The sequence below is a fragment of the Trachinotus anak genome, unplaced genomic scaffold (genome assembly GCF_046630095.1).
Source record: "Trachinotus anak isolate AG129_WGS33_773 ecotype Australia unplaced genomic scaffold, CSIRO_AGI_Tana_v1 ptg000001l, whole genome shotgun sequence".
Lineage (NCBI taxonomy): Eukaryota > Metazoa > Chordata > Actinopteri > Carangiformes > Carangidae > Trachinotus > Trachinotus anak.
Genome location: NW_027273852.1, coordinates 9,764,070 through 9,789,800, shown reverse-complemented (window position 1 = coordinate 9,789,800; position 25,731 = coordinate 9,764,070). Strand labels below are relative to the sequence as shown.

At 38.4% G+C, this 25,731-nt stretch overlaps 4 protein-coding genes across 6 annotated transcripts in view; 3 read left to right on the top strand and 1 right to left on the bottom strand.

Moving 5' to 3' along the window:
- The first annotated feature begins 1,301 nt into the window (after window positions 1-1,301).
- Window positions 1,302-4,744, top strand: LOC139619461 (protein FAM237A-like). Its single transcript, XM_071474916.1, has 3 exons — window positions 1,302-1,468; window positions 1,852-2,218; window positions 3,234-4,744. The coding sequence occupies exons 2-3, from the start codon at window positions 1,852-1,854 to the stop codon at window positions 3,335-3,337; spliced, it is 471 nt and encodes a 156-aa protein (XP_071331017.1). The 5' UTR covers window positions 1,302-1,468; the 3' UTR covers window positions 3,338-4,744.
- A 476-nt stretch (window positions 4,745-5,220) lies between these two features.
- casp10 (caspase 10, apoptosis-related cysteine peptidase) lies at window positions 5,221-12,167 on the top strand. 2 transcript variants are annotated; one of them, XM_071474915.1, is made up of 14 exons: window positions 5,221-5,410; window positions 5,575-5,721; window positions 6,621-6,909; window positions 7,903-8,008; window positions 8,277-8,412; window positions 8,773-8,846; window positions 8,969-9,017; window positions 9,448-9,467; window positions 9,563-9,593; window positions 9,716-9,805; window positions 9,919-10,004; window positions 10,270-10,384; window positions 10,520-11,018; window positions 11,440-12,167. In XM_071474915.1, exons 3-14 carry the CDS (start codon window positions 6,629-6,631, stop codon window positions 11,603-11,605), a joined length of 1,653 nt encoding a protein of 550 aa, XP_071331016.1. In that variant the 5' UTR covers window positions 5,221-5,410; window positions 5,575-5,721; window positions 6,621-6,628; the 3' UTR covers window positions 11,606-12,167. The 2 variants fall into 2 exon arrangements, with proteins under 2 accessions (XP_071331016.1, XP_071331015.1); XM_071474914.1 differs by lacking the exon at window positions 5,575-5,721 and having other exon boundaries at window positions 5,243-5,410.
- Window positions 12,168-13,480: 1,313 nt separating this feature from the next.
- On the top strand, window positions 13,481-22,638 carry prkra (protein kinase, interferon-inducible double stranded RNA dependent activator). Its single transcript, XM_071474913.1, has 8 exons — window positions 13,481-13,715; window positions 16,019-16,194; window positions 16,701-16,782; window positions 17,205-17,283; window positions 17,543-17,660; window positions 17,761-17,855; window positions 17,959-18,121; window positions 19,289-22,638. The coding sequence occupies exons 1-8, from the start codon at window positions 13,663-13,665 to the stop codon at window positions 19,444-19,446; spliced, it is 924 nt and encodes a 307-aa protein (XP_071331014.1). The 5' UTR covers window positions 13,481-13,662; the 3' UTR covers window positions 19,447-22,638.
- osbpl6 (oxysterol binding protein-like 6) overlaps window positions 21,748-25,731 on the bottom strand; it is a 37,981-nt gene continuing 33,997 nt past the window's right edge. For both annotated transcript variants that reach the window (XM_071474911.1, XM_071474912.1), the window contains one exon: window positions 21,748-24,644. In XM_071474911.1, coding sequence (XP_071331012.1) covers window positions 24,533-24,644 — 112 coding nt within the window. In that variant the 3' untranslated portion in view covers window positions 21,748-24,532. The remainder of the gene's footprint in view (window positions 24,645-25,731) is intronic.

Sequence of the window (25,731 nt, the reverse complement as noted above, 5' to 3'; positions counted from 1 at the left end):
TAGTAGCCTCTGGGTTACAAATATCCCAAGTTAGGAAATGATTAATATGACTAGATTGTTAGTGTGTGGAGAAAAGATCACTGTGAACCTGTCTTAGAAATGTTTTTTTTTTTTCTCATAGCACGCACAGAACAATAATAAATTCTCATTTAATAATAATAATTTGTGCCTTACTGCTTCACGTCCTGTCTAGAGGCATTCTAACGTTACTTTGTGTTTCAATATGCATATGAAAATGGTATTCATTTAAAAGTTATAATTTAGGCTTTGCAGCTGAAAATGTGGTAAGTCTGTTTTTTTGCATCATCAGAAGAATGAATGACTGAGTAAGAAACCCACCCCGTACATTTAGCATTGGCCTCTCACTGTGAAAGTAATTACATTTGAGATCAAGTACGCATCTGACATTTCAGTAAAAGCATAGAAATGCAACTCGTGCACCACTCTCTGGAACAGTATTCATCATTGAACTTGCTTTTACAGAAAGCAGAACCACCCAAGTGTCTGAGGTCAGACTGCTTATGTTTTCTGCTGGCTCTTTATCTCGAACTGGAAACTTGTGTCTTACGTATACATTTAGCACAATCTGCCACATTGCCTTAAAACCCTGAATGAAGATACCGTAAGACATGAAAAAAGGATGTGGTCACAAAACGACATTTGTTCTTTACTTGAACCCAAACAATTTCTTTTTCTTAACGCAAAGGACTCAAAAATTAAAGGTGACTACCAAAGACTCAATGGAGACTCACAGATCTCTTGAAGGACACAGTGAAGATTGAATGATTACAGATTCAAATGCAGATGCAAATTAATTGGCAACTATTTTGATAACCAATTATTTATTTAAATAATTTTCAAGCAAAAAATGCAATATGTTCCAGCTTCTTAAAAGTGAGGACTTGTTGTTTTTTCCTTTTCTTACGTTATAATAAATGGAATATCTTTTGTTTTAGACTGAAGATATCCCCTTGGGCTACAGTGACATCTTCAGATTGAACATCTAGAGAATAGTGATGCACATTTTTCATCATTTTATAGAACAATTAATAGGTGCAATCAGTGCATTAATAATGACAATTAACAATCAAAAGAACAGAACAAACCTTAAAAATGAACAAAACCTTAAAAATGTGCTATCTTTCACAAAACATGGTCACTGAACAAGAATATTTTTTCATTTAATAATAATTTTGTCCCATTAAGAGGTAACTCAACAGTTAGTTTTGCTCTAGCAGGTATTGAGCCTGTACAAGCATGCATATGAATTATTGTTAAATCACCAGAACATGCGTAGTTTAGTAAAATAATGCAACAAATACAATCTAATGACTGAAATGACTAAAAGCAAGCAGTACGCTAACTCGTACGTGCAGAGGAGGGAGGCACTGACGTCAATTAAGACCCAGCAGATATTTACCAAACTCTAATCAACATTGTAGTCTTGTTAGTGCGTCCAGCTTTAGTGGTAAGTACACTATTTCATTGGAATATAGTCTATTTAGGCAACAACTGGGCCTAATTTACATATTTGGATTTGCAGAACAGATTATCACCGTTAACTCTGTTGAATGTGAGGCGAATTATTAGCCAGTAATTTCAGTTTTCAGACAGAGAAACAGGTCCATCTTAGGCTATGTGTTTGCATATGTAGCCTTCTGAAATGCATTCATCTTTTAAAACATGAATGTGTCAATTTAAGTGTTAGTTCTGGCCTCATTTGTCTTCAACATATGCATACAATCAAAAGTTCTATTACTTTTAAAAGCTGAGCTCATAAACTTAATATTTTTTGCTGAACTTTACCGGTGAATCAGTAGAAAAGGCTGACCTGCGTCGTGTCCTCCGCAGATGGTCCCAGTGATCCTGAACATACCTTTGGCCACAGTGTTTGTGCTGAGCTGCATGTGTGCCGTGCCGCTGCAGGGCCAGAGGCCGGGTCAGGTGGACCCCCTGACGGCCCATCGGGCGAACCCGCAGTGCTGGGACTCCTCCTCGGCGCTGCTGCTGGAGATGCGCTCCCCGAGGATCGCTGACACGGTGCCCGCCTTCTGGGACCTGATGGTGCTCCTCAGGTCGTCAGACAACACCAAACACACGGCGCTGTACTGGGATCTGGCCCGGGTCTTCTGGGGCATCTATTTGGACTGCCTGCTGTCCAGGAGTCACGGCCTGGGTCGGAGACACATCACCGCTGTGCACTCCCTCATTACTGACAGTAAGTGTTCAACTCACTCACACACTCACACACACACACACACACACACATTCATACATATTCAACTCTGTGTTATAGCTCATATCAGTGCTAATCTAGGTTTATTATTATTATTATTATTATTATTATTATTATGAACTTAACTATTATTTGGCCTATCATCTATTATTATTATTGGGGGTGTCACGGTGGTGTAATGTAACTCAACCACTGTACTTAAAGGTACTTATACTACACTTGAATATTTCCTTTTTATGCTACTTTATACTTCTACTCTACTATTTTTTTATCTTACAGCTTAGTTGTTACAAGTTAATGATTTCACATTTATTATAACATCTATTATAAACAAATAAAATATTGTGCAGTGCGATAAATTAAACTACCCCTTAGGATAGAAAATAGGTAAAATAAAGATACTTTTTACCCAGTAATACTTAAGTAATAATAATTCAAATATATAATATTAGAACATTTGTACCCCTCGAGATGTTTCTTCAATCACTGGTAGTGGAGGGAATACTAGTGAGATTAATCCAACCAGCAGGGCACCTTAATTTATCTCAATCAAGAGGGGGAACAACGTTGCGTTGATGAACCCCTTTGGTGACCGAGTGGAATTCGTCATTTGAGGAATGAGAGTGCCTACTTCACATCGCTGAAGTATCACCCCGCTCACTCAGCATACTGCGCAACTTATGAATTCACAGCAGGCCTTAAACCTCCCTCATCTGCAACAATTTATAAATATGAGTTTTAAAGTTTCAACTTTGAATCAGAGCAGGGGACATGATAGTGCCATGTGGTTCTGTGACACTACTGGACATGAACTAACTGTCTGAGGGGTGTGTTAATAGTTAACTGGCCAATGTAACGCTTACAGTATGTCCAAAGGTTTCATTTTTATGGAAGGTATTGCTGAATGGAGAAATGTTATTTTACCATTGATGTTGTATTATACTCTGCCTTTTATTTCTCTCTCTCTTTCTGTGTGTGTGTGTGTGCGTCTTCATAGAGACCTTCAGGTTCAATAGCTCAGGTGTGAACTCCCGGGCATGGCTCAGTGTCAGAGTGAGACACAGAGGACACATCAAGACCCTGAAGACCAAACCCCATTAAAACAAACACTGCCACAAATAATTAATGAGATTTTTAGGTTTATATTCTTTATTAGTATTTTTTTTTCCTTCTTAAAACATATGATTAATATATAATTTCAAAAAATATAGTGTAACCTCAAGGGCAATTTGAGGAGATCTGTGGTGCCCTACAAAGCTATTTATAGTCAAACATTTATTTATTATTTATGTTGCTGTTTCATGCAATAGAAATTATTCCAAAGAAAAGGAGATACAACAAAAAAACCAAACAGTCAAGCTAACTAAAGCAAGATGAGCCAAATTTATGTTAAGCTATCTGGAGACAACACGGCTAGCTTTGACTAAAACTAAATTTACTTACTTTACCCCGCCTGTTTCCTATAATTGAAAAGTATGATATTTGATGAGGTAACGTCTTAATAATTTAGTTTTTTTGTTTAGTTTGTCGTGTATCACTGAGACAGCAGCTAAATCCAGTCATAGAGAGAAAAATAGCTAAAGTAGCCCTGCTAAAAAGGTAACTTGCCCAGCTTGGCAGAGCAGCAGTAACTAATGAACCTTGACTCTAGTGTAACTAACAATTTTGTTTGGTTAAGCTACTTTTAAATTGTAGATCTAAATAGAAATTAAATTCTTCTTACTACATCCTGCCTTCTCAACTTTGGCTTTATTGTAGTAACAGCTCTCTGCCTTCATAGGTCAGCGTGGTTCTCCATACTGAGTTTTGTTGAATTATCATAGACATATTTTCTCAATGTTAATGCAGAATAAAGTGTCCTAATAGATGAAAAAACCGGACAGAGTCAAAGCCTCAGTTGACATCATAATTTAGCACACCCCTTAATATTATGACCACTTTTCAAAGAAAAAAAAGTAGGCAAAGTTGGCAGAAGATTGTGGTCCATTGTTCGTAGTTTGTGTGTAATGTCTTTTAATACTCTCACCTCTGTGTGTTAACTGGTAACACTGAAATGAATTACAGTATTGTTGCTATGGCTACCTGTAGTTTAATACACCTTGCACTGATTCAAAACTGATGTGCCCCGTTTCATTTTTTTTTAAATCATGTGTTCCTGTGATAGCCTATGTCTCTCTCAAAAATAATATTTTGTATGACAATATATGGACAATGGTTGATTCTTGTCGAGACGGCATTCATTTATTTGCATGAGTGCAAGAAGTGCAATAAATCCATGTATCACGACTGTGTGAGTCATTTATCCCTGACTCTATAAATACACTATCAGTCAGCGAATTTAACAAAAAATACAAAATAGTGGCCAAACTTTGGTGAACATGTGGTGGTAAATGATGCTAAAGCAGGCACACACCGTGAACAGCTGTTGTGGCCCACATCTGGACATAATGCAGAATATTTGTATAAAATGTGTGACATGCCTGACACACCTAATGCTGTTATAACCATGAATTTAACCCACACAAAGTCAGACATTTCTTTAACTTCCGTCACTGTAAGTTACTGCTAGGTTACTGTGGGTCACTGTAACATCAAAAATAATTATTCTCTTATGACTTCCTGATCATTTCCCCCAAATATTTCTGCACTGGCTGCATAGTCGAATAGAAAATTCAGTTTTTGATAGTTTTCACCACTGGGTGATCGTGACAAATCAAGCAAATATAGACGTGGATGTCAATTTTAAAAAGTTGATGCTGTCTCCTGAGGCTGCATAGAGATGAATTATTAAAATGATTTTATTACATGAGGCTTGACTTTAGGTCACCAGGCATAGGTTAATGGGTCCTGATCGGGTTAAAGCCCACATGTGCCCACATGTGGACAGAGCTCTGTCCACATGTGGGCATGTGGGCATGCGGTACAGGGACATGTCTCTGGGACATGTCTAATGCTCCGTGACCCACCCTGTGCCTTTTTACTTTCGATTTATTTCTACTTCCTCTTCTGTTGATTTCCTTGGGCTTGAGCTACGTCCGAGCTGCGAAGTTCGTGTTTGGGATGTAAATCAGTGTATTTCAGTCGTCAGCTGTCACCTGCGGCGCGTCGGGCATGTTGAAGCAGACGACAAACACCCTCCTCAGTCAGATCTGCTGAAAACTCGTCTCCAAACAGGTAACAACTGCGCGACATGTTGGGGTTGAGCAGAAAAGCCCGTTTCTGTGGTTGAAGTATGCAGAAAATGTGATCCAACTTTTTAACCGCGGAGACTGATCGTGAAGCGGGTTAAGTGTGAAGAAGCGATCATGACAGCGATTGTTTTTTTGTTTTTTTTTTAGCTTTGATAAGACATTTAAAAGAAGTGCTCGCTGCGTCACGGGTTGTCTGCCTCCTGAACCCAGGCAGACAGATAGTTTCACCGGAAGGGAGTCTGACTGCTGAGGGCTCTGCCTCCGGTTCTGCTCTCGGGGCTGTGGGAGCCACAAGTGAGCCTGCACACTGAGAGCGATGAGTTCCTGTGGACTAATAGGGCACTATGAGGTTTTTAAGATGTGATGGTGCTCAGTCATTCAGGGATTTGTACCTAAAGAGAACAGGGGGCCAGTGCAGTGAAGCTAACATTGGGGAAACATGATGTTTGTTTTTATTTTCTAGTTCCTGTCAGTACTCATTTTCGATCAACTGAAGGCTTTTTACAGTTATTGGGACATCCTGATAATAAGGAATCACAGTAGTCCAGTCTAGGGGTGACTGATGCAGGGACTAGTTTTTTGCATCTTTCTGAGGCCAGATGTTTCACATTTTCACAATATTGTGCAGGTGGATGAGGCCTGTCCTAGAGGCTTGTTTTATGTGTGAGGCAAAGGACATGGTTAAAAATGACCCCAAGGTTCCTTACAGTAGAACTGGAGGCCCGGGTAATGCCATCAAATGTAACTATATGATTAGATATTGTTCTTTCTGAGGTGTTTAGGACCAAGCACAATAATTTCAGTTTTGTCTGAGTTTAAAAGTAAAAAACATTACAGGTCGTCTAGGCCTTTGTCTTTAAGACATACCTGAAGATGAACTACCTGCTGTCTCCTGTGGCTGCGTTTCTCAGATGATTATTTTCATCTGGCCTCATAGATAAATACAGCTGGGTGTAATCTGTGTAGCGGTGGAAATATAGAAAAGTATCGATCTGGTGGTCTAAGAGCTAAAAATAATTCACACAGCCTCCTCCAGAATGCTCTCAAATGTTATCAAAATGATCTGTGAGCAATTTCACTACATCAAATTGTGGCTATAAAGTAACAAAATGAGGACGTAATGATTGGTATGATGTACTACACAACGAATGAAAGAGAAACAAGACATCTGAGTGAGTTTATCTTGTTTTTAGTACAGGAAATGGATTTTCAGAGGCTGCTGTTTGAGGTAGGGAAGGCCCTGCGTAAGGAAGAAGTAAAAGCTTTAGCATTTCTTTGCACTGACCTCCTGGGCCACAACCTGACCTCTGTGGAGTCGGCCAACGACCTCTTCTCTCGTCTGGCGGCTCAAGACCTTCTGTCACCTGAGCGACCACACCTGTTGACTGAGCTTCTCCTCATCATAAAGCGCACCCGTCTGGTCCGTCACCACAATCTCACCGATGGAGACTCTACAACCAGTAGCCTCATCTCTCCTTACAGGTGAGCTGCACGTATTTTACTTCAAAATCATAGATTGTGATTTACTTTCCAGGAAAATTTATGAAAACACTTTGCTAAGTAGGGATGCACCCGTCTACATACAACATGGGGATTGGTATCAGAGCCAGTGCAGAACTTGTGAAATGATGTGTAGACAGTTAACCTAATTTTGCTTGAGATATTCAAGTTTGTGGAGATGTAGAGAAGATAATTTAAAGAATGTTTAAATAATATTTATGCAAAAATTATATCAACGTTGGTGTTACACAAAAAGTCAGAAAAAAATAACTGCTTGTGCGTAGTACACACATTCAAAGCAGGAAACTGTGAAACCCACATGAATGCTGCAGACACATGCCCATGTATGTAAATTGCAAGTACAAATGTAGGCTCTGCTTTTGCAGCCAAAAGCAAAACAATTGTACAAATTTATAGTCACAGCTTCATGTTACATAGAAGTAGGTTTGTTGTAATGATTGATTAGTGTGCAGATCATTTTTTCCCAATAATTTTGTAAATTGTCTAGTCTCTGAAAACACTCAGAAAACACTCAGAAAACGCTCAGAAGGTGACCTTTTCTTTTTTGTATGAACAACAGTCCAAAACTCACTAAGTAAACAATAAGTTCACTATTGTAGAAGATGATGAAAACCTGCACAGTCACATTTGGGAAGCTGTAACCACCGAATTGTTTTGGCACTTTTGCTTAAAATCTGATTTAAAGGATTCAACAATAATCGAAGTAGTTGTGTATTCATTGCACATTTTTATTTATTAAAAATAAAGATTACTGATAATGGTATCAAGGCTTGGTAACGACCAATGTTAGTATCAAATGTTGTGTCAGTAGAGAAAATGTGGGTCTTGTGTATCCTCATTGTTAAGATGAATCAAAGATGTCCTCAGAATAGGGACACGATATGATGACCTGTGTCCAGGTAACCACCAGGCCCCCTCTGACAACACTTAACAGTTTATTTTCTGTTATTCCAGGAAGCTGCTCTACAACCTGTCTGAGGAGATTACTGATGATGACTTGAGAAGTGTGAAGTTCTTGTTGAACACAACACTGCCACGTAGAAAACTGGAGGACAATGTTGTGAGTGCTTCTTCAGATTGTCAATGTTTGAAACCTTTGTTTGAGGAGAAAAGACGAGTTAGAAGTAGAGGCAATCGGCTATAGTTATAAAAATACAAACTATAATTTCTAAATGGTGCTACAACTTCAAACATGTTTAATTTATAAGAACTGTTTTTTTGCCTTTTTTTTTTGCCTTTTGAAAACCATTACGTTTCTGCTGTAAAATGTGCATCACATTACCGAAGGATAGAATTAAGTCTAACTGTAGATCTGCTTAACATTTCAGACTACGCTGGAGGTCTTCCTTGAGATGGAGCACACGGACCTCCTCAGTGACACTAATTTAGATGAACTGGAGAAAATGATTCAGTCAGTCTGTCCCATGTTGAAAGATAAGATCAACCAGTTCAAAGCACTGCCACGTAAGCTACAGAAATTCTTGTTCCAAACGTTACTGGCAACAACAAATGCAAGACCGAAGACGTAACAGTAGAGACAGCAGAGGCAGTGGAGAAGTACAGGAGGCAGGCATATTAAATCAGGAAGAGCAGGAACAGGAGTGGGAAAATGTGAGGACAGGGCGCTGTGAGGTAGAGACAGCAGTACAAGAGACAGCAAACCCTTAACCTTATACAAAGTCCTAACCCTAATATGTGATCATTTAAGGGGATTTGTATTTTTCACCTTGTTTTTAATATCTTCTGATAATCTGTATCTAAGTTATGCTACTGTTGGTTTACTTGTGTCATGTTTTTTTGTCATTTTTTATTTTCTTATCACAGTACGTCAAACCAGCCTTTTGGCTCAAGAGACAGGCCGACCGAGGTCACAAACTTACCCTTTTGGGCCAAACCAGGTACAGTCTTTGATTCTCTACTTTGATATTATCCTCACATCACTGCAGTGTCACATGCCACTTTATTCCTTCTGCATTAGCCATTTGTTGCAATGCCAGTTGTTTTCTCTCTTCTTTATCAGGACCCTCAGTCTTTAAATCATGAAAGGGCCGTCTCAGGTGAAAGATCAGGTAAACTCATATAAGATGACGCGTCTCATCACCTAAGTGTATTTACATGTAGAGAAAACTCTGGATACCTGCTTGTGTCTCCATAACTGGTTTACATGAGGGACTTCAGTCGGTAATATGTTTTCCTTAAATAAACATGCTTTTAAGTCAGTAACGAATCTCCAATAAATGGAGTGAATTTCTAAACTTAAAGTTGTGAAACACTTAATAATGAAAAACAAAACTTGGATGATGGATATTGTGATATTGTGGCCAGAAATGGGAATCCAAACTTAATTCTGTTGTTTCTTCCTACTCTCATTGATGTCTAGTTGTGTTGCTGTAATTTAGATTCATATGTAAATGACCTCATAGTCATTGCATGTTGTATTTTTTATCATTTTGTCAATAATTATAATTCTAATTATCTTTTTTTTCCCCTTCTTTGAAGAATTCCAGTTATTTGACCAGGTGAGAAACTGAGTCACACTCATACAAACGAATGACACATGATATTTCCTTGTGTTTTTGATGGTCATGTGTAATTTCTCTTGTGTCCTACACAGAGGTCCTTGAATTCTTCCAACACCTCTGTGGGTGAGTTCTGAGTTGTGTTTGTTGTTTTAAAACAGAAACCTTTTTCAAGTGTAGTGCAGTGGATTGATTTATTCTGAATCCTCTTTTTTTTTTTTTTTTTTTTACTTCCCTTGATCTTCCAGATGTGTTCCATAGTGGAGAGGAATATGGGGCCCTGTCACATGGACTGAGTGGTTTACGCACTGAAACAGGCAGCTGTGCCTCCTTGGAAGGTTGTTGTACATATTTTCCTGAACAAGCTCTAATGACACAACATGACAGACCATATAATTATTCAAATATAATTTTTGCCTCTTCAATTTTGCTAACTGTCATCTTCTCACAGTGAGAAGAGATGCCTTGGGACTGCCTCAAGAAAACGAGACCTCCCCTGAAAAGCAGAGGTTTCAAACTACAAATGCGAACAGTGAGGTGTGTGATTTGTTTGTTTTTATTGGTGCAAGTACATGTTCTCATGGCAGTCCTGCAACCTCAGGAGCTCCAAATGCTGCAAGTTCACTCTGTGGCCAGTTGCCTCTCTAGTCCGGCCCTGTGTATTCTGTCTAAAACTATAGCTTGAACATGTAGCGGGTAGCAAAACATGTACAGTATATTATAGTATTTTAAGTCCAAGTATTACACTGACTCCAGTCTTGTCTTTAATTATTTAATCTGGGTTGTGGATTTATTTCTGTAGGATTTGGGAATATATCCCATGACTGCAGCAAAGCGAGGTATCTGCTTGATAGTAAACAACTACGACTTCTCTGAATCCTCTTTCAAGAATCGGGAGGGGACCATGATTGATGAAAGTAAGTTCATGTTTATTTAATTTTGGAAATCTCAGATGGACACGGATGGCATGTACTCCAGCCCTGCTCTGTCTGCCTGTGGGCATATTGCTGCACGTTTGCCTGTATTTACATTTAGATGTATATATGTTCCAGAGTGTCTGGATGATGTGTTCAAGTGGCTTGGCTTTGTGGTCGAGATACGGCGCGACTGTACGGGCGTGGAGATGCTGTCTGTGTTGCAGGAGCTCGGCAAGAGAGACCACAGTCAGATGGACTGTGTGGCGTGCTTTATTCTGAGTCATGGCCAAGAGGGAGCGGTGTGTGGTGTGGACGGCCACTCCGTTAAGCTCATGGAGCTGATGGAGCCTTTGAATGGAGTGGAGTGCCCCTCTTTGGCAGAAAAACCCAAGCTGTTTTTCATCCAGGCTTGCCAGGGAAACAACGAGCAAAAGGCTGTCTTCATCGAGGCTGATGGCAGCGCACGTAGTACTGTTTGTACTGATGCTGTTGTAGCGAAAGACTCCATCCCATCTGATGCTGATTTCCTGCAGGCAATGGCCACTGTTCCTTCTTTCACCTCCTTCAGAGACAGGAAGAACGGCACCTGGTTTATTCAGTCTCTGTGCCAAAACCTGGTCCAGATGGTGCCCAGGTCAGTGACACAACATATCAGATATTTTGGATGACATGAGTTTTTTGGTGGAAAGTAACTAAGTTCATTTCCTGTAAATGAACTTAGTTACTTTCCACCACTGAAAAAAATTCATATCATCTGTACTGTACTGTACTATTTTACACTATTCACTACCTACTTATTTGAGTATTTCCACTGTCTGATTCTTTATTCTTCTCTTTTCTTATTTCAGAGGGAAATATTTTACTTTTTACTCTGCTACATTTACTAAACAGTTACAGTTGCTTTTCATAAGAATATTTTACAAACAAAACATATGATCAGTTTATGATACACAAATGATGCATTATTTAAAATATATAAAATTAGAGAATAATTAATTCTGCATCGGTAGTTTTTATTCAGGTCACCATCTCTCTGTATCTTTTGCTTTTCCCAGGAGCGTTGACCTTGTGTCTATCCTGACAAAAGTGAATGCAGATGTTAGCAAGAGGACAGATTTATTCCATAAAAAAAAGCAAATGCCTCAACCAGCCTTCTCGCTCAGGAAGAAAGTGGTCTTTCCAGTCCCTGCAGCCCGTCCTCCCAGCCTGCCGTCTGTTTGATCGACTCTCACATCAGATGTTCCCTGAGATCTGTTTTTGTTCTACAAAACTTTAAAATTATTAATCTGATGAGTAAATTGTTGGAAAGCTTTTTCCAAATCTGTTTTATATTTTTATGATAACTCCTGAACCAGCTCCCATTTGCTGACAAAGACAATGACATATGGCTGAAAGTGAACCTTTGGTTGAGATGATTTTGTCACACAGTTTTTTAAGGTTTATATGAGAAAGTGGGAAAGGTACAATACTCACACTGTAGAGTGTAATTGCCAAATTTAAATATTTGTACATGATATTTAATGTTTGTTTTAATGAACTATACAAATGAATCATGCACATCAATTCAGGGGTAAATGCAACATCTTGGCTTTTGTTTTTTTCAGTTTTATTTTACATACACATTTAGACTTTTATTCTTGAAAATGTGACTGTATTATTGTTACCATTGTCACTTAATATAACTATGCACATATTGTTCAAAATCTACGGAAACTGGTGTTGAAGGTGTTGTAACAGCAATTTTCCATCAATCAGGCAATAAATGTTTGTTATTGTGAAAGTATTTTCTAATTTGAACACCTATCCACTCTGTATGTATGCACATGTTTAAAAATGCACTTTTAAAATGTATTCTGTGACAGATTATGTTAGTCCTAACTTGAGTGCAGCCGTTCAGTGAACACCTTGAATTGACCACAATGCCACGAATTTGCATAAAACGAAAACAGACACAAATATTTGATATTTCCTCATTTTAGCTTTTCATATGTGAAGATTTGCTGATTTTCTTTTCTTTTTTTTTTTTATTTAAATTTAACCAACACATCCTGCCCTGCCTGTATGGGTTTACAGGACACTGCAAAACAACCAAGATGCAGTCTGCTACTAAGGTCTTGTGGTTCCCAACCTAGGGGTTGGGCCCTTCAAAAGGTCACAAGATTAATCTTAGGGTCATTAGATGAAAGGAAAGAAAAAAAACATGTGGATGTTGGATTTTTCGTGACATATTGGATAATTGAATCCGATGGTTAAATGGTTATTTAAATTAAACCATCTGAGGAGTTTCTTTGGTGGCACTGGCAGCAACTCGCAAACATCTGAAACACTGTGAAGGAATTTTCATTCATTTAATCTATTCTCTTTCATTTAGTCTCTCTTCTCTTATTTGGGGAATGTCTGCACACCGATCACTCACATGTCATTTATCTCAAAGGAGTTTTAAATCGAAAGCTACTGGACTTGGTTAGTTGTCCAGTTGCTTTCGATTTAAAACTCCTTTGAGATACTATGACCTGGACAAATGAGAATATTCACAGGCCCACATGTCATTTACTATTCGACAACATCTCACCTGAGTCTCCTCAGCAGATCTGCCCTTTCTTGTATAATATATTAACATTGTCCATCCAGTCCAGTTTATTCAGCCAGGTATTTGTATTTTTACAATCTCAGTGCCCATACCCCGAATGTTCACTGGATTGGGTGGTGTGTGGTCCCATAGAAATGTAGTTTTAGAGTTTATTTGGAGGTTTATGTTTCATTTAAATGTAACTCCTCATCAAATTTCAGTTAAGCTAAATTCGGCTCTCAAACTTTTTCACGTCAAAGACCCTAAAACTGACACAGATTAGACCACAGACCCTCAGACGGCGTTAGAAACCCATGACCAAAACAGCCATACATTTTCTCATTGTGTTACTTAATGGATGGAATTATAGTGAATATAATCACCCTCAAAAAAAAAAAAAAAAAAAAAAAAACCCCACTGCCTTAAATCATGGGCAGTAGACGCTGGGTGAGCCTGAGCTACCACCGCTGCCCAGCAGGGGGCGGTAACCACCCAGCTCCGCACGGTGGCGCCCGCTGACCTGCCGCTGACCCGGATGTTGATGTTGATGTTAAATTCGGTGATTTCCCCGGTCAGGCTCCTGTAAGTGAGCTGTTAGCATCTTTTAGGCCACTTCATTTTTCCCTCCCAGTACCGTAACTAGATGCTGAGAAGAGTCCCCTCGCAGCGGTGAGTGTGAGATTATTCCTCACCACAGGGACCGGCCGACATGTCTGAGGAGGGATATCAGCCACCGGCGGCGAGAGCCACCGCCGAAACCGGGTTAGTTGTTTTTAATCGGTTAACTGTGTTAAAGTGTGTTTAACGCTGGCTTACCTTCGACAACAACAGCATTTATAACGTGTTGAAACATCAAGGCCTGCACTGACAAATACAAATCCAGTTAGATATAAGCTCGACGTGGTTTACAGAGGAGTGAAACTATAGAAAATAACATAAACACCATACTGGCTTTGACTGTGTCTTAATGCTGTTAAATCCCAAAAAGAAGCCTTATGAAGTTATGTCACTTATATTAAACCCTCTAACTTTAACCTCTGTCAGCTTCAGAGTCTGTAGATATATGAATATACTTTTAATTTGATTAACTAACAGCGTTAAAGTCGGTAACCTACCTGGCTGACATGACAAAGCTCAGCCTTTCACAATATTTTAGGTAATAATACCAGAATAAAAGCTGCAAAAAAAATCATCATTTCCATGTGTTCAGTTTCTGTCAGACAAAGATTTAGCAGCGTTTGCTATTGTGCCCTGAAAGCTAAAACTGCAGTTATCAACGTGGATGAAATAATATCACCTGCAGTGAATTATTTTAATTGAGGTATGTACCTGATTTGAACACTCATACCAGCACCTTCTCAGTCCAAAACACAAACTCTAATTCATTCAGTGCCATTTTACTGTATATGTGGAAAACACCAGCTGCAAGGCCATAAAAAGCTGTGTGTAAAAAAAAAAAAAAAACTTGGGGGGATCCCTCATGAAGTGTCCTTACCTGCAGCTGCTCCTGTGCAGCTGCTGAGTTACCAGCAGATCAGGCTGTCACCGTCCTGGCCAGCTTCCCAGTGTAGATGTGTTTAACTGTGTGAGAGTGAAGAGGTTTACTTTCAGCGATACTTCCCTGGATAAAGAAAGTAAAAACCGTGCAGCAGCCTTTCCCTCAGCAGACATCAGCTTTAGCGTGTGAGCGCAGGAGGGATCATTGGCTAAAAGGCACTTAATAAAATCATTTATCTTGGGCAGAGTCATTTCTGTGGTCAGTCACGTGTGAGCATCACATACCATATGCGTTATGATAGTAACCTGCATGAGACGCATCTGATCAAACTAGATGATATTTTAGTTCAGCAAGATTTTGCTTCACAGACCAAAGGAGCAGACATAGTGTTTGCTTAAACTTGTTCTTGCCTGTTTCTTAAATGTTAATGATGTGAGACATCATCCCCTGTTTTTAACATTAGCAGACTATAAATTGTGAAGCATTCCCAGAAGCTTAGTTTGCAGTGTTGGATATAGATATATATAGATGTATGACAAGTGTACACAAAGGACTCCAAAAGGTTGTTGGAGGGAGTGTTTGTCAGTTTCACAGTGAAACGCCCTTGAGCCCCTGTCATCACATCAGAAACCTGCAGCAAGTCTGTGAGTCCTAACAGCTGAGACTGCGAATTGACATTGATGTCTTACACTTAGTGACCGGAAAATTAAAAAGCCCCATACCAGATTATGCAATGCAGTCTGTAAAACTTTATGTTTTTGTTGAGACTGTGTGAGAGAGGATTTAACTCAACTCCAGTGATTTTGATGCTGTAGTTTTTGGGGAGATTGTATTTTTATGTTTAGCTCCATTTATTTCAAGGTGAACATAACATTTACAACTTGGTTACATTTATTTCAGGGGTGGGGTGATCTACAGTACTGTTCCAGCTTCTCACATATGATAATTCACAGCTTTTCTCTGTTTTTTACAACTGTAAATAGTTTTATAGTAGTTATATAGTGGTTTATTAGTATAATAGTTTGAATTTTTGGCCTGTCGGTCACATAAAACTTACAACATAAACAACATGAAGATGTCATGGGCTCTGGGAAAGTGAAGAAGATGTATTTTTCCACTGCTCTTTTGCATTTTATATACAATTTGATGAGTTACTTGAAAATGTAAGAATGAAAATAAAGGTCAGGTGCAGCTCTAAAGCTGTCAGTATTCTTAGATTTATTATCATCAAGAACTTATACAGTAACTTAGAACTATATAACCTATATAGTAATGCTACAAACCATAACCCTAAGAAATTGAAAATACTTCCGTAAAAAGCTGAAAGACTAGTTTTGGTGGCTCATATGTTTATAAGCTAATAAACTGCCAATATTTGTTGGAAAAATAAATAAATAAGACACAAGTATTGACAGTGGGTTTAGTTATCCCCTGCTGTAAACAGGTTCTATCCTATGCATTCATTATTTTTGGTCTATTAACTGCTCTGATTTCTTAGATGTATGACAACAACGCAGTTCTTATGCGTCTGGTTAACTCTTTGTGTCTGCTTGTTTAATACACACAGCTTGAACTCACTTGAAGCGCAGAGGAGCAATCCTGGGAAAACACCTATACAAATCCTGCATGAATATGGCACCAGAACTGGCAACCTTCCCGTGTATGTGATGGAGAAGAACGAAGGAGAGGCTCACCAGCCCAGCTTCGTCTTCAGCGTTACAATCGGAGATGTGAGCTGCACAGGTACGTGAACAGTCCCCGCCCTGCTGTGCTGACAGCTGCCTGTCACTGAATTTGAACTGAAAGTCATACATTGCTCATTTCAGTCCGCAGTGTCTTATTTGTCACTCCTCCTTTGTTGTTAGTTGGGTCTTTGGCAGCAATGTGCTCTTAAATGTATCCTCCTCATGCCTTGTTTTTTTTTTTTTTAACAACGGTATCTAACCTGAGGCATAGAGCAGTTCAGGCCCAGAGAAGAGGATATCAAGCCTTTTTTAAAACTCGGTGTTGAGGCTTCAGGGTTCATCTTGACTGTCTGCGATGGTACATTGAGACACAACTGATTCAAGACGCGCTGTGGGCTTCCAGGGTTTAAAACAGGAATTTAGATTTTGTCTTACAGGGATATTTGTTTTTTTAGCCAATATGGGTCACTAAGTGGTTTGAGGTTTTGGTGCTCTGTAGAAATAATTTGTGTAATCTATTACATAATCTGTGGCGTTGTGTTGTCTGGCTGTACTTTGTTTCAGGGCAAGGTCCCAGTAAAAAGGCTGCTAGACACCAGGCTGCAGAGGCTGCCCTGAACATGCTGCAAATAGATGCTGGAACAGTGTGAGTAGAGATCAAATGATTAGTTGATAGACATAAAATTAATTGGCAACAAATTTGATAATATATTAATCATTTATGTAATTATTCATAAAAACAAAAATGCTAGAAATCCACTCCTTCCAGATTCATTAAATGTGAATATTTGTTTGCTATTATTTATCTAAATGGTTTGGGGTTTTAGACTTCTATCTTGGCAAAACCTGCTATGAATTTGAGTCTATCTCTTTGGGCTTTGGTAAATTACATAGTTAATTTTTCACTATATTCTGAGGTAATTAATTGAGCCAATAATTGGCAGATCAACCAATAATGAAAATAATGGTTAGTTGAAGGCCTGCACTGTTGCAAATACAAATCGAGCCGACAGCCTTGTGAATGAGTGTTGCTCTGTTTTAGCTGAGTTTTGATGTGATTCCCAACAGGCATATTCCTGTGAAGTCTGAAAGTAATGGTGTTGCAGCAGAAGCAAACAACCATCCCAACTCAGTGGGGGTACTGCAGGTGTGTGCGAATGTGTTGTCTATGTGATTGTACATGTACAGTTGTAGTAGTTTCTCTGTATATGTATTTGAATGTTTTCGGTCCCAAACTTGAATAAAAAAGATTAAAACAAAGCTTGACAAATGTAATTACTTCCAGAAATCATGTCCATTTACCAAGCTGTAATTGAAAGTGGCAAGCAGCAACTAATATGCATAAGTATTAAACAAATGAAATACTAACTCTGTTTTTACTCGTCCTCTTTGGCTTTTCATTGTAGGAGCTGGCGTTGCAGAGGGGGTGGCGTCTTCCTGACTACACAGTTGTAACGGAGGCTGGTCCGCCACACAAGAGAGAATTCACTGTTACTTGTCGAATGGAGTCCCTGTCAGAGAAGGGTATGGGTCTTTTTGAGACATTCATGTAAAATCCCTTGAAATGACAATTTAATTTTTCAGCGATCGTCCTGTTCTCATTCTCTGTCTTATGTTTTGACAGCTGTAGGAAACTCCAAAAAGGCAGCAAAAAAGGCAGCTGCAGAGAAAATGGTGGCAAAGCTACAAAGTCTGTCAGGCTGTTCTGAAATCACATGGGTATGTCAAATATTTCTAGCATTTTTTCTTTGTGACCTTTGAAGGCAGCAGCAGCATTTCTGAGTTAAAAAGTTCTTTGTTCCATTTACCGTCTCATTTTCAGACGCCTAAACCAAGCGTCCGATTTGAAAACTTAAGGAACTCATCAGCGGAGAAGATGTCTTTACTGAGAAGAAACCCCCTGAGTATTCCCAACACAGATTACATTCTGCTGATGTTGGAGCTGTCAAAGGAGCAAGGCTTTGAGGTCACATACTTTGATATTGGTGAGACAGCCCACACTGCATCTGTGTCTCTCTGCCAGAGATACAGTGGTTTCCATTCAGCAAACGTGGCTCCTGACTTCCTTCAGTCCCATCTCAGATCAGAACACAGAGGCTTGAGAGATGCCAGACACACCATCTCAACTGTCCTGTATTGTGGAGAAATAATTAAGTAGGAGTTTGGAAAAAAAAAAAAAAAAAAAGCCTGAAGTGAATGAGTACAGTTCTGGTAACTACACATTTATTGTGGCAAGATAGAAAAAAGCAATAGTACAGAATTAAAACTTATTACTGAAAGAACAAATCAGATGAAATCTCTAAATAATATATCATTTCTTTTTGATTATGAACTTGTCCCTCAGATTATACAGGCATCTGGGAGCTGATGTTTTATCAGTAATCAGGTTTAACGTTAACGTTTGTGTTGGTGCCGTTGTTCGTGTCTCCATTGGTACAATTTGCCTAACCTAGAAGCAGCACAGCAATAATAGAATAATATAAATACTGAAGTTATAATCCTTACGATTTCAGTCCTTGTTGATTTGATGACACTTGTGGTCACCATGGAAACAGCCAGTGTAGTTTAATATTACGACAAACACCCCCTGAGAAGAACAGAAGAGCAACTGGTGTATCTGTTGACAGTGCTCCAAAAAAACTCTCTTTGTTCTAATGAAGAAGTCGCTCGTTGCAGCCGCAGTCTGGTTTCATACTATAGAGGTAAGAATTGGAGGTGCTGCTGCTCTTCCTCTATCAGATCACTGTGACAGGTGCATTTTTATGAGAATGATCATGATCAATTTTCTACGGCTGCTTCAAAGTAAAAGCCACCCTGTGATTCGCAAGTTTAATGCTTTTAATGTGACGCAGCAGCAGCAGCAGTAGGAAAAGGGAGTTGCTGAGTCTGCCACTAACAATGATAAGAACTACTATATAGAGAGAAAATTATAGAATTAAAATATATTGAATGGCTACTGCAGGAAAAAAATGCACTGCAAAAAGGATCTGATTTTATGAAAATGGTGACTTTAAAGTAGCTATAATCGATATTTTTATTAAAATACAAAGAATTTAAGGAATTTAGAGAATCATCAGTGACGGCAGACCTCCATGGACTTCCACGTTGTGTTGTGTCACTTTGTAAAGTGTGTGTGTGTGTCTCTTTGGCAGATGAGCTGACGGTGAACGGCCAGTACCAGTGTCTGGCAGAGCTGTCCACCTCACCGGTCACCGTGTGCCACGGCACAGGCATTTCCTGTAGCAACGCACACAACGACGCAGCACACAACGCCCTCCAGTACATCAAGATCATGGCCTCCATCAAGTAAACACCACAACAGTCAACAGTCGCTTCACCCACATTGTCACATACTGTATATCAGCTGGTGTCGAGTCATGATGAGGCTGTAGATTGTTTTCCTACCAATGGATGATATGAGGCCAAGGTATATTTTTTTAAATCATGTAAACGTTACAATAGTAGATCATGCTCCTCAGTAACTAAAGTTACATCAACATGAATCATACAACTTTAGAAAAGTATTAGTGATGAATCAAATTCAATGTTAAGAATTAAATCTAAATAAAATTTTGTCATCAGGTTGTTAGGACGCCATCATGTTCTACATAGGCCATCAAACATATTTAAGGGAACACACGTGTGTAAATGAAGTAAGAAACCAACAATGAATATTATGAAGCACTTCCTCATGACCTTTTTATTTTAATAGTTTTGGCTGTTTTGCTTTATTTATTTTTTTCAGTGCTGGAAATTATTTGTCTTTTTTTTATGATGCAGATGCTTTTAGGTTCCAGTTGACTTTATTTAATTTTTTATTCCACATAGTTTTTTTCCCCAGCGTTGTATTGAAGTGTATGCAGCTGACAGCCAATAGAAGACCTAAAACTTTTAATTTACTTCAGACACTGTTGCCTTTCTGTGAAGCCTAAATGAACAAAAGTCACCTGGAAATGGAAGTGAATTGAAGGGGAGAGATTATTTTAGTTTCTAAATTTGAAAGAGTTATCTGTGCTTTGATCTATAGCAAAAATGAATTTATTTTTCCTATTTCCACTTTACCATCTGTCAGTATGTAGTATACAGACCAACCCCCGCTGTTGTTATCTGGTTGACTCTCAAATAGATGACGTGTGACTTCTTATGCCCTTTCTGTTGGTCTGTTGTTTTTTTTTTTGTTTGTTTGTTTGTTTTGTTTTTTTTGTCTTTTTTTTGGCTGTGTGTCTCATAGTAAAATCTGTCATATATTTATTACATTTACTGACTGGTGTCCTCTGCAGTATGAACTGAACCCTGGTCCAGAATAATAGCAGGAACAATGTGTAAAAATCTAGGAAATAAACCAAACACTAAATGTTAACAAGTGTTGGTTTCTGTTACTGGTCAATAGACGGTATTGAGAGAGCAGATCGCTGTGGTGCCTTCGGGAGCTGTTGCTGTGTTATTGAATGAAATGTCTCTCATGGGAGCCGACCAGTTGACAGCCATCAATTTATGAGGCAACGCGTCCTGCTGTATTAGTACAAAGGCAGTTACATCAGGGTGCGTGCACCGGTCCATTCATTCTTGATTCGTGTGGTTTGATAACTAAGAGGCGAGAAAGCTCATGTCGATCACACCAAAGGACGGTGAAAATATTAGGCCTCAACGATTCAAGGAAAATATCTGATTAGGGGTTTTCTGACCAGAATGGTGATTGTAATTATAATTGGGATAATTGTCTATAAATACAACTATATGCCTGTATTTGTGATCTGGTTGTATTGAAGAAGATATATTTGTACAAAGCATAATCACATATTTTTCTTGCTTCTACATGAATAATCAGATAAAATCAGGCAGATGATTATTGGAATCCTTTTTTTTTTATCCCCTTTTTAAAAAGAAAACAGATCAGCTAATACATAACCCTGCCTAGTTTTGAAGTTCTATTAATTATTTTGGTACTAAAATGTTATGTTATTTATGTTATACATAAATGTTATTTTTCCACAAAAATGTTAAATTACCATGTGAAAAATTAATTTCAAAAGTTAACCGCTGCACAGAGGATGTCTTCCACTTAACTGAAAAGCCCATTATCAGTACATACACGTCTTAAATTCAGATTTAAAGGGAGCTTCTAGTGTCAAAATTTGCACATGCACATACATACATTCTGCACAATGAAGCTCAAACATCCATGAGAAGAGACAATACACAAAATACATAAGAGATGAGAGTAGTGTATCTTCTCTGATTTGAGAAGAGTCTTTACAAGTAGAGCTGAATAAATAAGTTGATTAACTGGTTAGCTGATGGACAGAAAAATGAAGCAACTATTTTCATAGGTGATAATGGTTAAAATCATTTTAAGAAGAATTGCCAAAAAACAATTGTCGTTGCAGCTTCTAAACTGAATGAATATTTGTTGCTTTTGACTGTTGGTCAGACCCAACTAGACATTTTAAGACATCGCCATAAAACTTGTCTGGACATATTTCATTATTTCCTGTCATTTTATAGACTGAATGTTATTTCACACAGCTCTATTCACAATGAATTTTCTAATGAGGACAGTATTATTTCACAAGACCATGTCTTTACATATAAACCACTCACTCCTCATCAGTTGAGTTTTACAGTTTTATTAGAACAAGCACTATGTAGCAGCAGTGTACAGTGTTCATGGAAAGATATGTACTTTGTTAAAATTGCACTTTAGAAGGTACCCATTAGGAAATCGATCTGAAAGAAAACTGAGCTGACACAGTGCTTTTGTGATACATGTCAGTCTAAAACAAAAAACAAAACATGAGAGCCCAATTGAGAAAACAAAAACTTTTTTCATAAGGCATCTGCAACATTCATTGGCAGGCTAATTTGTCTAGACATGCAGGTAGAACAATGGACAAAGAAAGCATGAGAAGGTTTTGTGAATTTTTTTTTTTTTTTTTTTTTTTCCTCTCACTACAGTCTGACTCTATGATACCAAGCACTACGCAAAACATTGCCCCGACCTCCACTCAAAACTGCTGGGATTCAGTCTTGTTTAAAAAAAATAAAAATCACTGATGTAGGAGGAAAAAGGAATCAGCTTTTGCAGTAGTGACCCATCTTCTCAAATGTGCTGTATTTACAGTGATTGCCAAAAATGTACTGGTTACATGTTGGAGTAGTGGAGCAGAGCAGAACATTTCTCAACACTGCAAGCATTTTACAGTCAGGTAAACCTTTTTTTTTTTCCCACTGGTAACATCAAAGACACTTCCCTCAGAATCAGTTTGCCCACAGCTAACTCCTCAATATAGTTTATTGTATGTAGGCAGGTGGAGGGTGGAGAATGTGCGGAGTTTGACTTGTTAATGGCATACCTTCTTCTTGGCATGGGGATTCTCATCAGTTGTGTGTTTGTGAGGCATTAATAAATGCATTAAGGCACAGCAAGTGAAACCGACGCTGACGAGTTAGCATTGAGTTTGTGATTGGGAATAAAATTAAAAGCACACAACGTGTAAAAAAACACTATATATGGATGCAAAGCAGTACTAACTTTTTGGTTTGTAATCTACAGTACCATGTGAACAGTGCACACAGGATGGATTTGCTTCACATAGTTTTCACTCTACATATTTATACTCTCTTTCTCTCTGTCAGGGTCCTCACCCTACAGTCCTGAACGAGGGGAATCAATTTAAAACGTCCTCTGATACGCAATGTGCCTGCGTGTGTTGGGGTTGATATCTATCAAAGGCCCCTTGTTATATTTTCACACTCTGTAACACAAAAGGGGGGAGGGGGACTAGTTAAAACATTAAAGCTAATCTGCTTTGCAATAAATATAGAAACTTCAAATAAGTAACTGGTGCTTTGCAGAAGCCCACATCATAGCAGTAAAGTCTCTGGGGAATCAGACACATTAAAATAAAGGCTTCAGTGCCTCTACAGTATAATCGTTACTGTACAAAGGTGTTTGGCTCTCACATCTGAAACTATCCTGAAGAATCCTGAAACTGCATTTTCATGGGACGACCTGTAGGTGTCTCTGGTGTTTCATAATGGCACTCAGGTGGCTGAGTGACTCATGGATGCAGACATAATTAAATGATTAAATAATCAATCAGAAGAGGATGTATAACTGTTTGGATAATAATTAATAATAATAATAAGGTAACTTATAAAGAAAAAAGCATTTGCTGTTAATAATTTCACAATTTTCTTTGTTTCATAACATCATGAATCAAGACTTTTGGTTGTTAGTCAGAATTAAGTTGTGCATTTGAAACGTCTCTAGCCAAGTGTGATGGGAATTTGTCATAATTTTTGACAAAAAATGATTGATTTATTGATTTAATAGTTTTAATTTCAAATAAGTTATGTGACTGAATGTACACAAAATGAGTGTTTGGCCTTGTAATGGAAATATATATGACTTCACTGTCAGCTCTATTTATGAAGCACAAAAGTATCTCAGAGGGCGTTACGACCTGTACAACCTACTACACCATCTTTTCTTAAACTCTTGACATTTAGATGACTGAACATCTAATGTTTGAATGTCTGTTATTTCACTGAAACCAAGACATTTACCTGCACCACAATGAGACTGGACACTATAGTGTGTCCACTATACATTGAGGGAGTTGTGTATGTATTTATGTAACCATGTGACTCAGAGAAGTTGGTTTCATGTAACCATGCAGGGGAAGGGTGAGGACTGGTGATTGAAGGGAGGTCAGGCCCAGTTGGGGGAGGTGAGGGCGGGGTTTGAAGTAAATGAGTTGTTTCCCGAGAGAGAGTACTGCTATCACACAGATTCAACAGTATTAAAAGGCAAGAATAAATAAAATCTGCCAATTCACATAGTACTTTTTTCACTAAATTCTGAAGATATTTTATAAAAATACCTCTTTTTTTCTACAATAATTGATGACATAGTAAATGCGGCTTAATGCCAGTGAAAGCTGCTCTCTAAACATGCACGGTATCATAGGTAATCAAAATGTCTACTTGATAGACTAGTCTAACCCAAACGGCTGTCAGAAATCAAATGGCTTCGACTAAAAAGCGCTAAATCGTGTGACATGTCGTTTTAAGGCAAGGACATACTCAGAAGTCAAAGGAGCTGAGGATAGATCTACATAGGAGTGGTACGACTGTTGCCCTGACAACCCAGCTTGGACAAGCACAATGAAGGTGATCCTACAGGATGTTTCCATGGATGGATGACCGTGTGGCAGTGCCACAGACCCTCAACAGGGTCGCTGGGCATCAGGCCATTCCTCAGCTCTGTAGCCGCTCCTGTACATGCACACGGATGTTTTTATCATTAACATGTTTCTTGTAACACCTTATTGTGCATAGGTAACAGCCTTCTTGTCTGCAATGACGATATGATGGCCAGAACGATCCATTTGCTACCACAGGTTCACTGTAGATTCCATATTGATGAATCCGGGGTTTTTGCGGAGCTCCCAGTACATGTTGTTGGAGACCCACCTCTCCCTGTGATTGGCATCAACCACTTTCCTGGAGGAAAAGACACAAATGACAATTGTCAGTGATAAACCTGAAAGCAAGGAGGAAGAAAAAAATGTCATTCACAAACAAATGGAGGAATGAACGGGCTCTATCCTGGCAAATGTGTTCTGTGTATTCACAATAACCTTCTTGCACTATTTCCTGCACACAAGCTGATATCCATAGCTAAAGTCTGAGACCACAGAGGGTCCTTCTAAACTCAGCTCTGTTTAACCCGTACATATTAACACATCAAGCCGGCATTTGAAGATTTACAAAAAGAAGAAGCTCAGTTTTTGGGGGGAGAAGGTTTTTTGCTGGAGGCAGAGAAAAAGATGTGTTTACACATGTATCCAGTTTAGTGTGGACGTACCCTTTATACTATTCCTCATGTGACTTTCATGTCTTCTATTTTTATTGCTGCGAGTATTATTTCTTATGTACGTTTTAATCCTTCAGAACATTTTAGTGTTTTAATGAAAAGAGCCACATCCGCCCAGTCATTGCACTTGAGACAAATTACAACAGAACTACCCTCACTTTCCTGTATTTGGACTTGTTTTCTGTTTTTTTTATTTTTATTTTTTATTGTATCTTCTTATTGATGCACTGAAGGAACACAATTCCATTCCCCTGTATACTGAGTATTGTGTATGGAGAGAATGACAGTAAATTTGACCTTGTATTTATAAAAAAAACAATATGTGGTGAGAGTTTACACACAAAAATAAGGTGAGAGACAAAATCGAGTAATAATTACTTTGTTTCACTCTATACATTGATATGTAAAATGCAGATCAAACCTACATGTATAAAATTAATTTAATTCATTTATAAAAACTACTTAAAATAATTACTGTATTTACATGGCAGACATCATTTTATTTCCCTTTTTCATTTTATCCCTTATAATGATAAACTTTGTAAAGTTTGTTTACACTACAAATCATTGATTAATTTTCTGAAGTTTATTGATGAAGCATGAGATGTACAGTAAACACTGGTGATAGTTTATAGGCATATGTGGTCAATTACTGATAAAACAGGTACTAATGGTGTGTAACAACAGCTGCTCTGGTGATGCAACACAATTAGT

Excerpts from the sequence above, each read along its gene's own strand:
- LOC139619461 (XM_071474916.1), top strand. The coding sequence starts at position 1,852 with ATGGTCCCAGTGATCCTGAACATACCTTTGGCCACAGTGTTTGTGCTG. Across the intron at positions 2,219-3,233 it reads GCACTCCCTCATTACTGACA|AGACCTTCAGGTTCAATAGC; the intron begins GTAAGTGTTCAA and ends GCGTCTTCATAG.
- casp10 (XM_071474915.1), top strand. The coding sequence starts at position 6,629 with ATGGATTTTCAGAGGCTGCTGTTTGAGGTAGGGAAGGCCCTGCGTAAG. Across the intron at positions 8,009-8,276 it reads GAAAACTGGAGGACAATGTT|ACTACGCTGGAGGTCTTCCT; the intron begins GTGAGTGCTTCT and ends TTAACATTTCAG. Across the intron at positions 10,385-10,519 it reads GGGGACCATGATTGATGAAA|AGTGTCTGGATGATGTGTTC; the intron begins GTAAGTTCATGT and ends TATATGTTCCAG.
- prkra (XM_071474913.1), top strand. The coding sequence starts at position 13,663 with ATGTCTGAGGAGGGATATCAGCCACCGGCGGCGAGAGCCACCGCCGAA. Across the intron at positions 16,195-16,700 it reads CGGAGATGTGAGCTGCACAG|GGCAAGGTCCCAGTAAAAAG; the intron begins GTACGTGAACAG and ends ACTTTGTTTCAG. Across the intron at positions 18,122-19,288 it reads GGTCACATACTTTGATATTG|ATGAGCTGACGGTGAACGGC; the intron begins GTGAGACAGCCC and ends TCTCTTTGGCAG.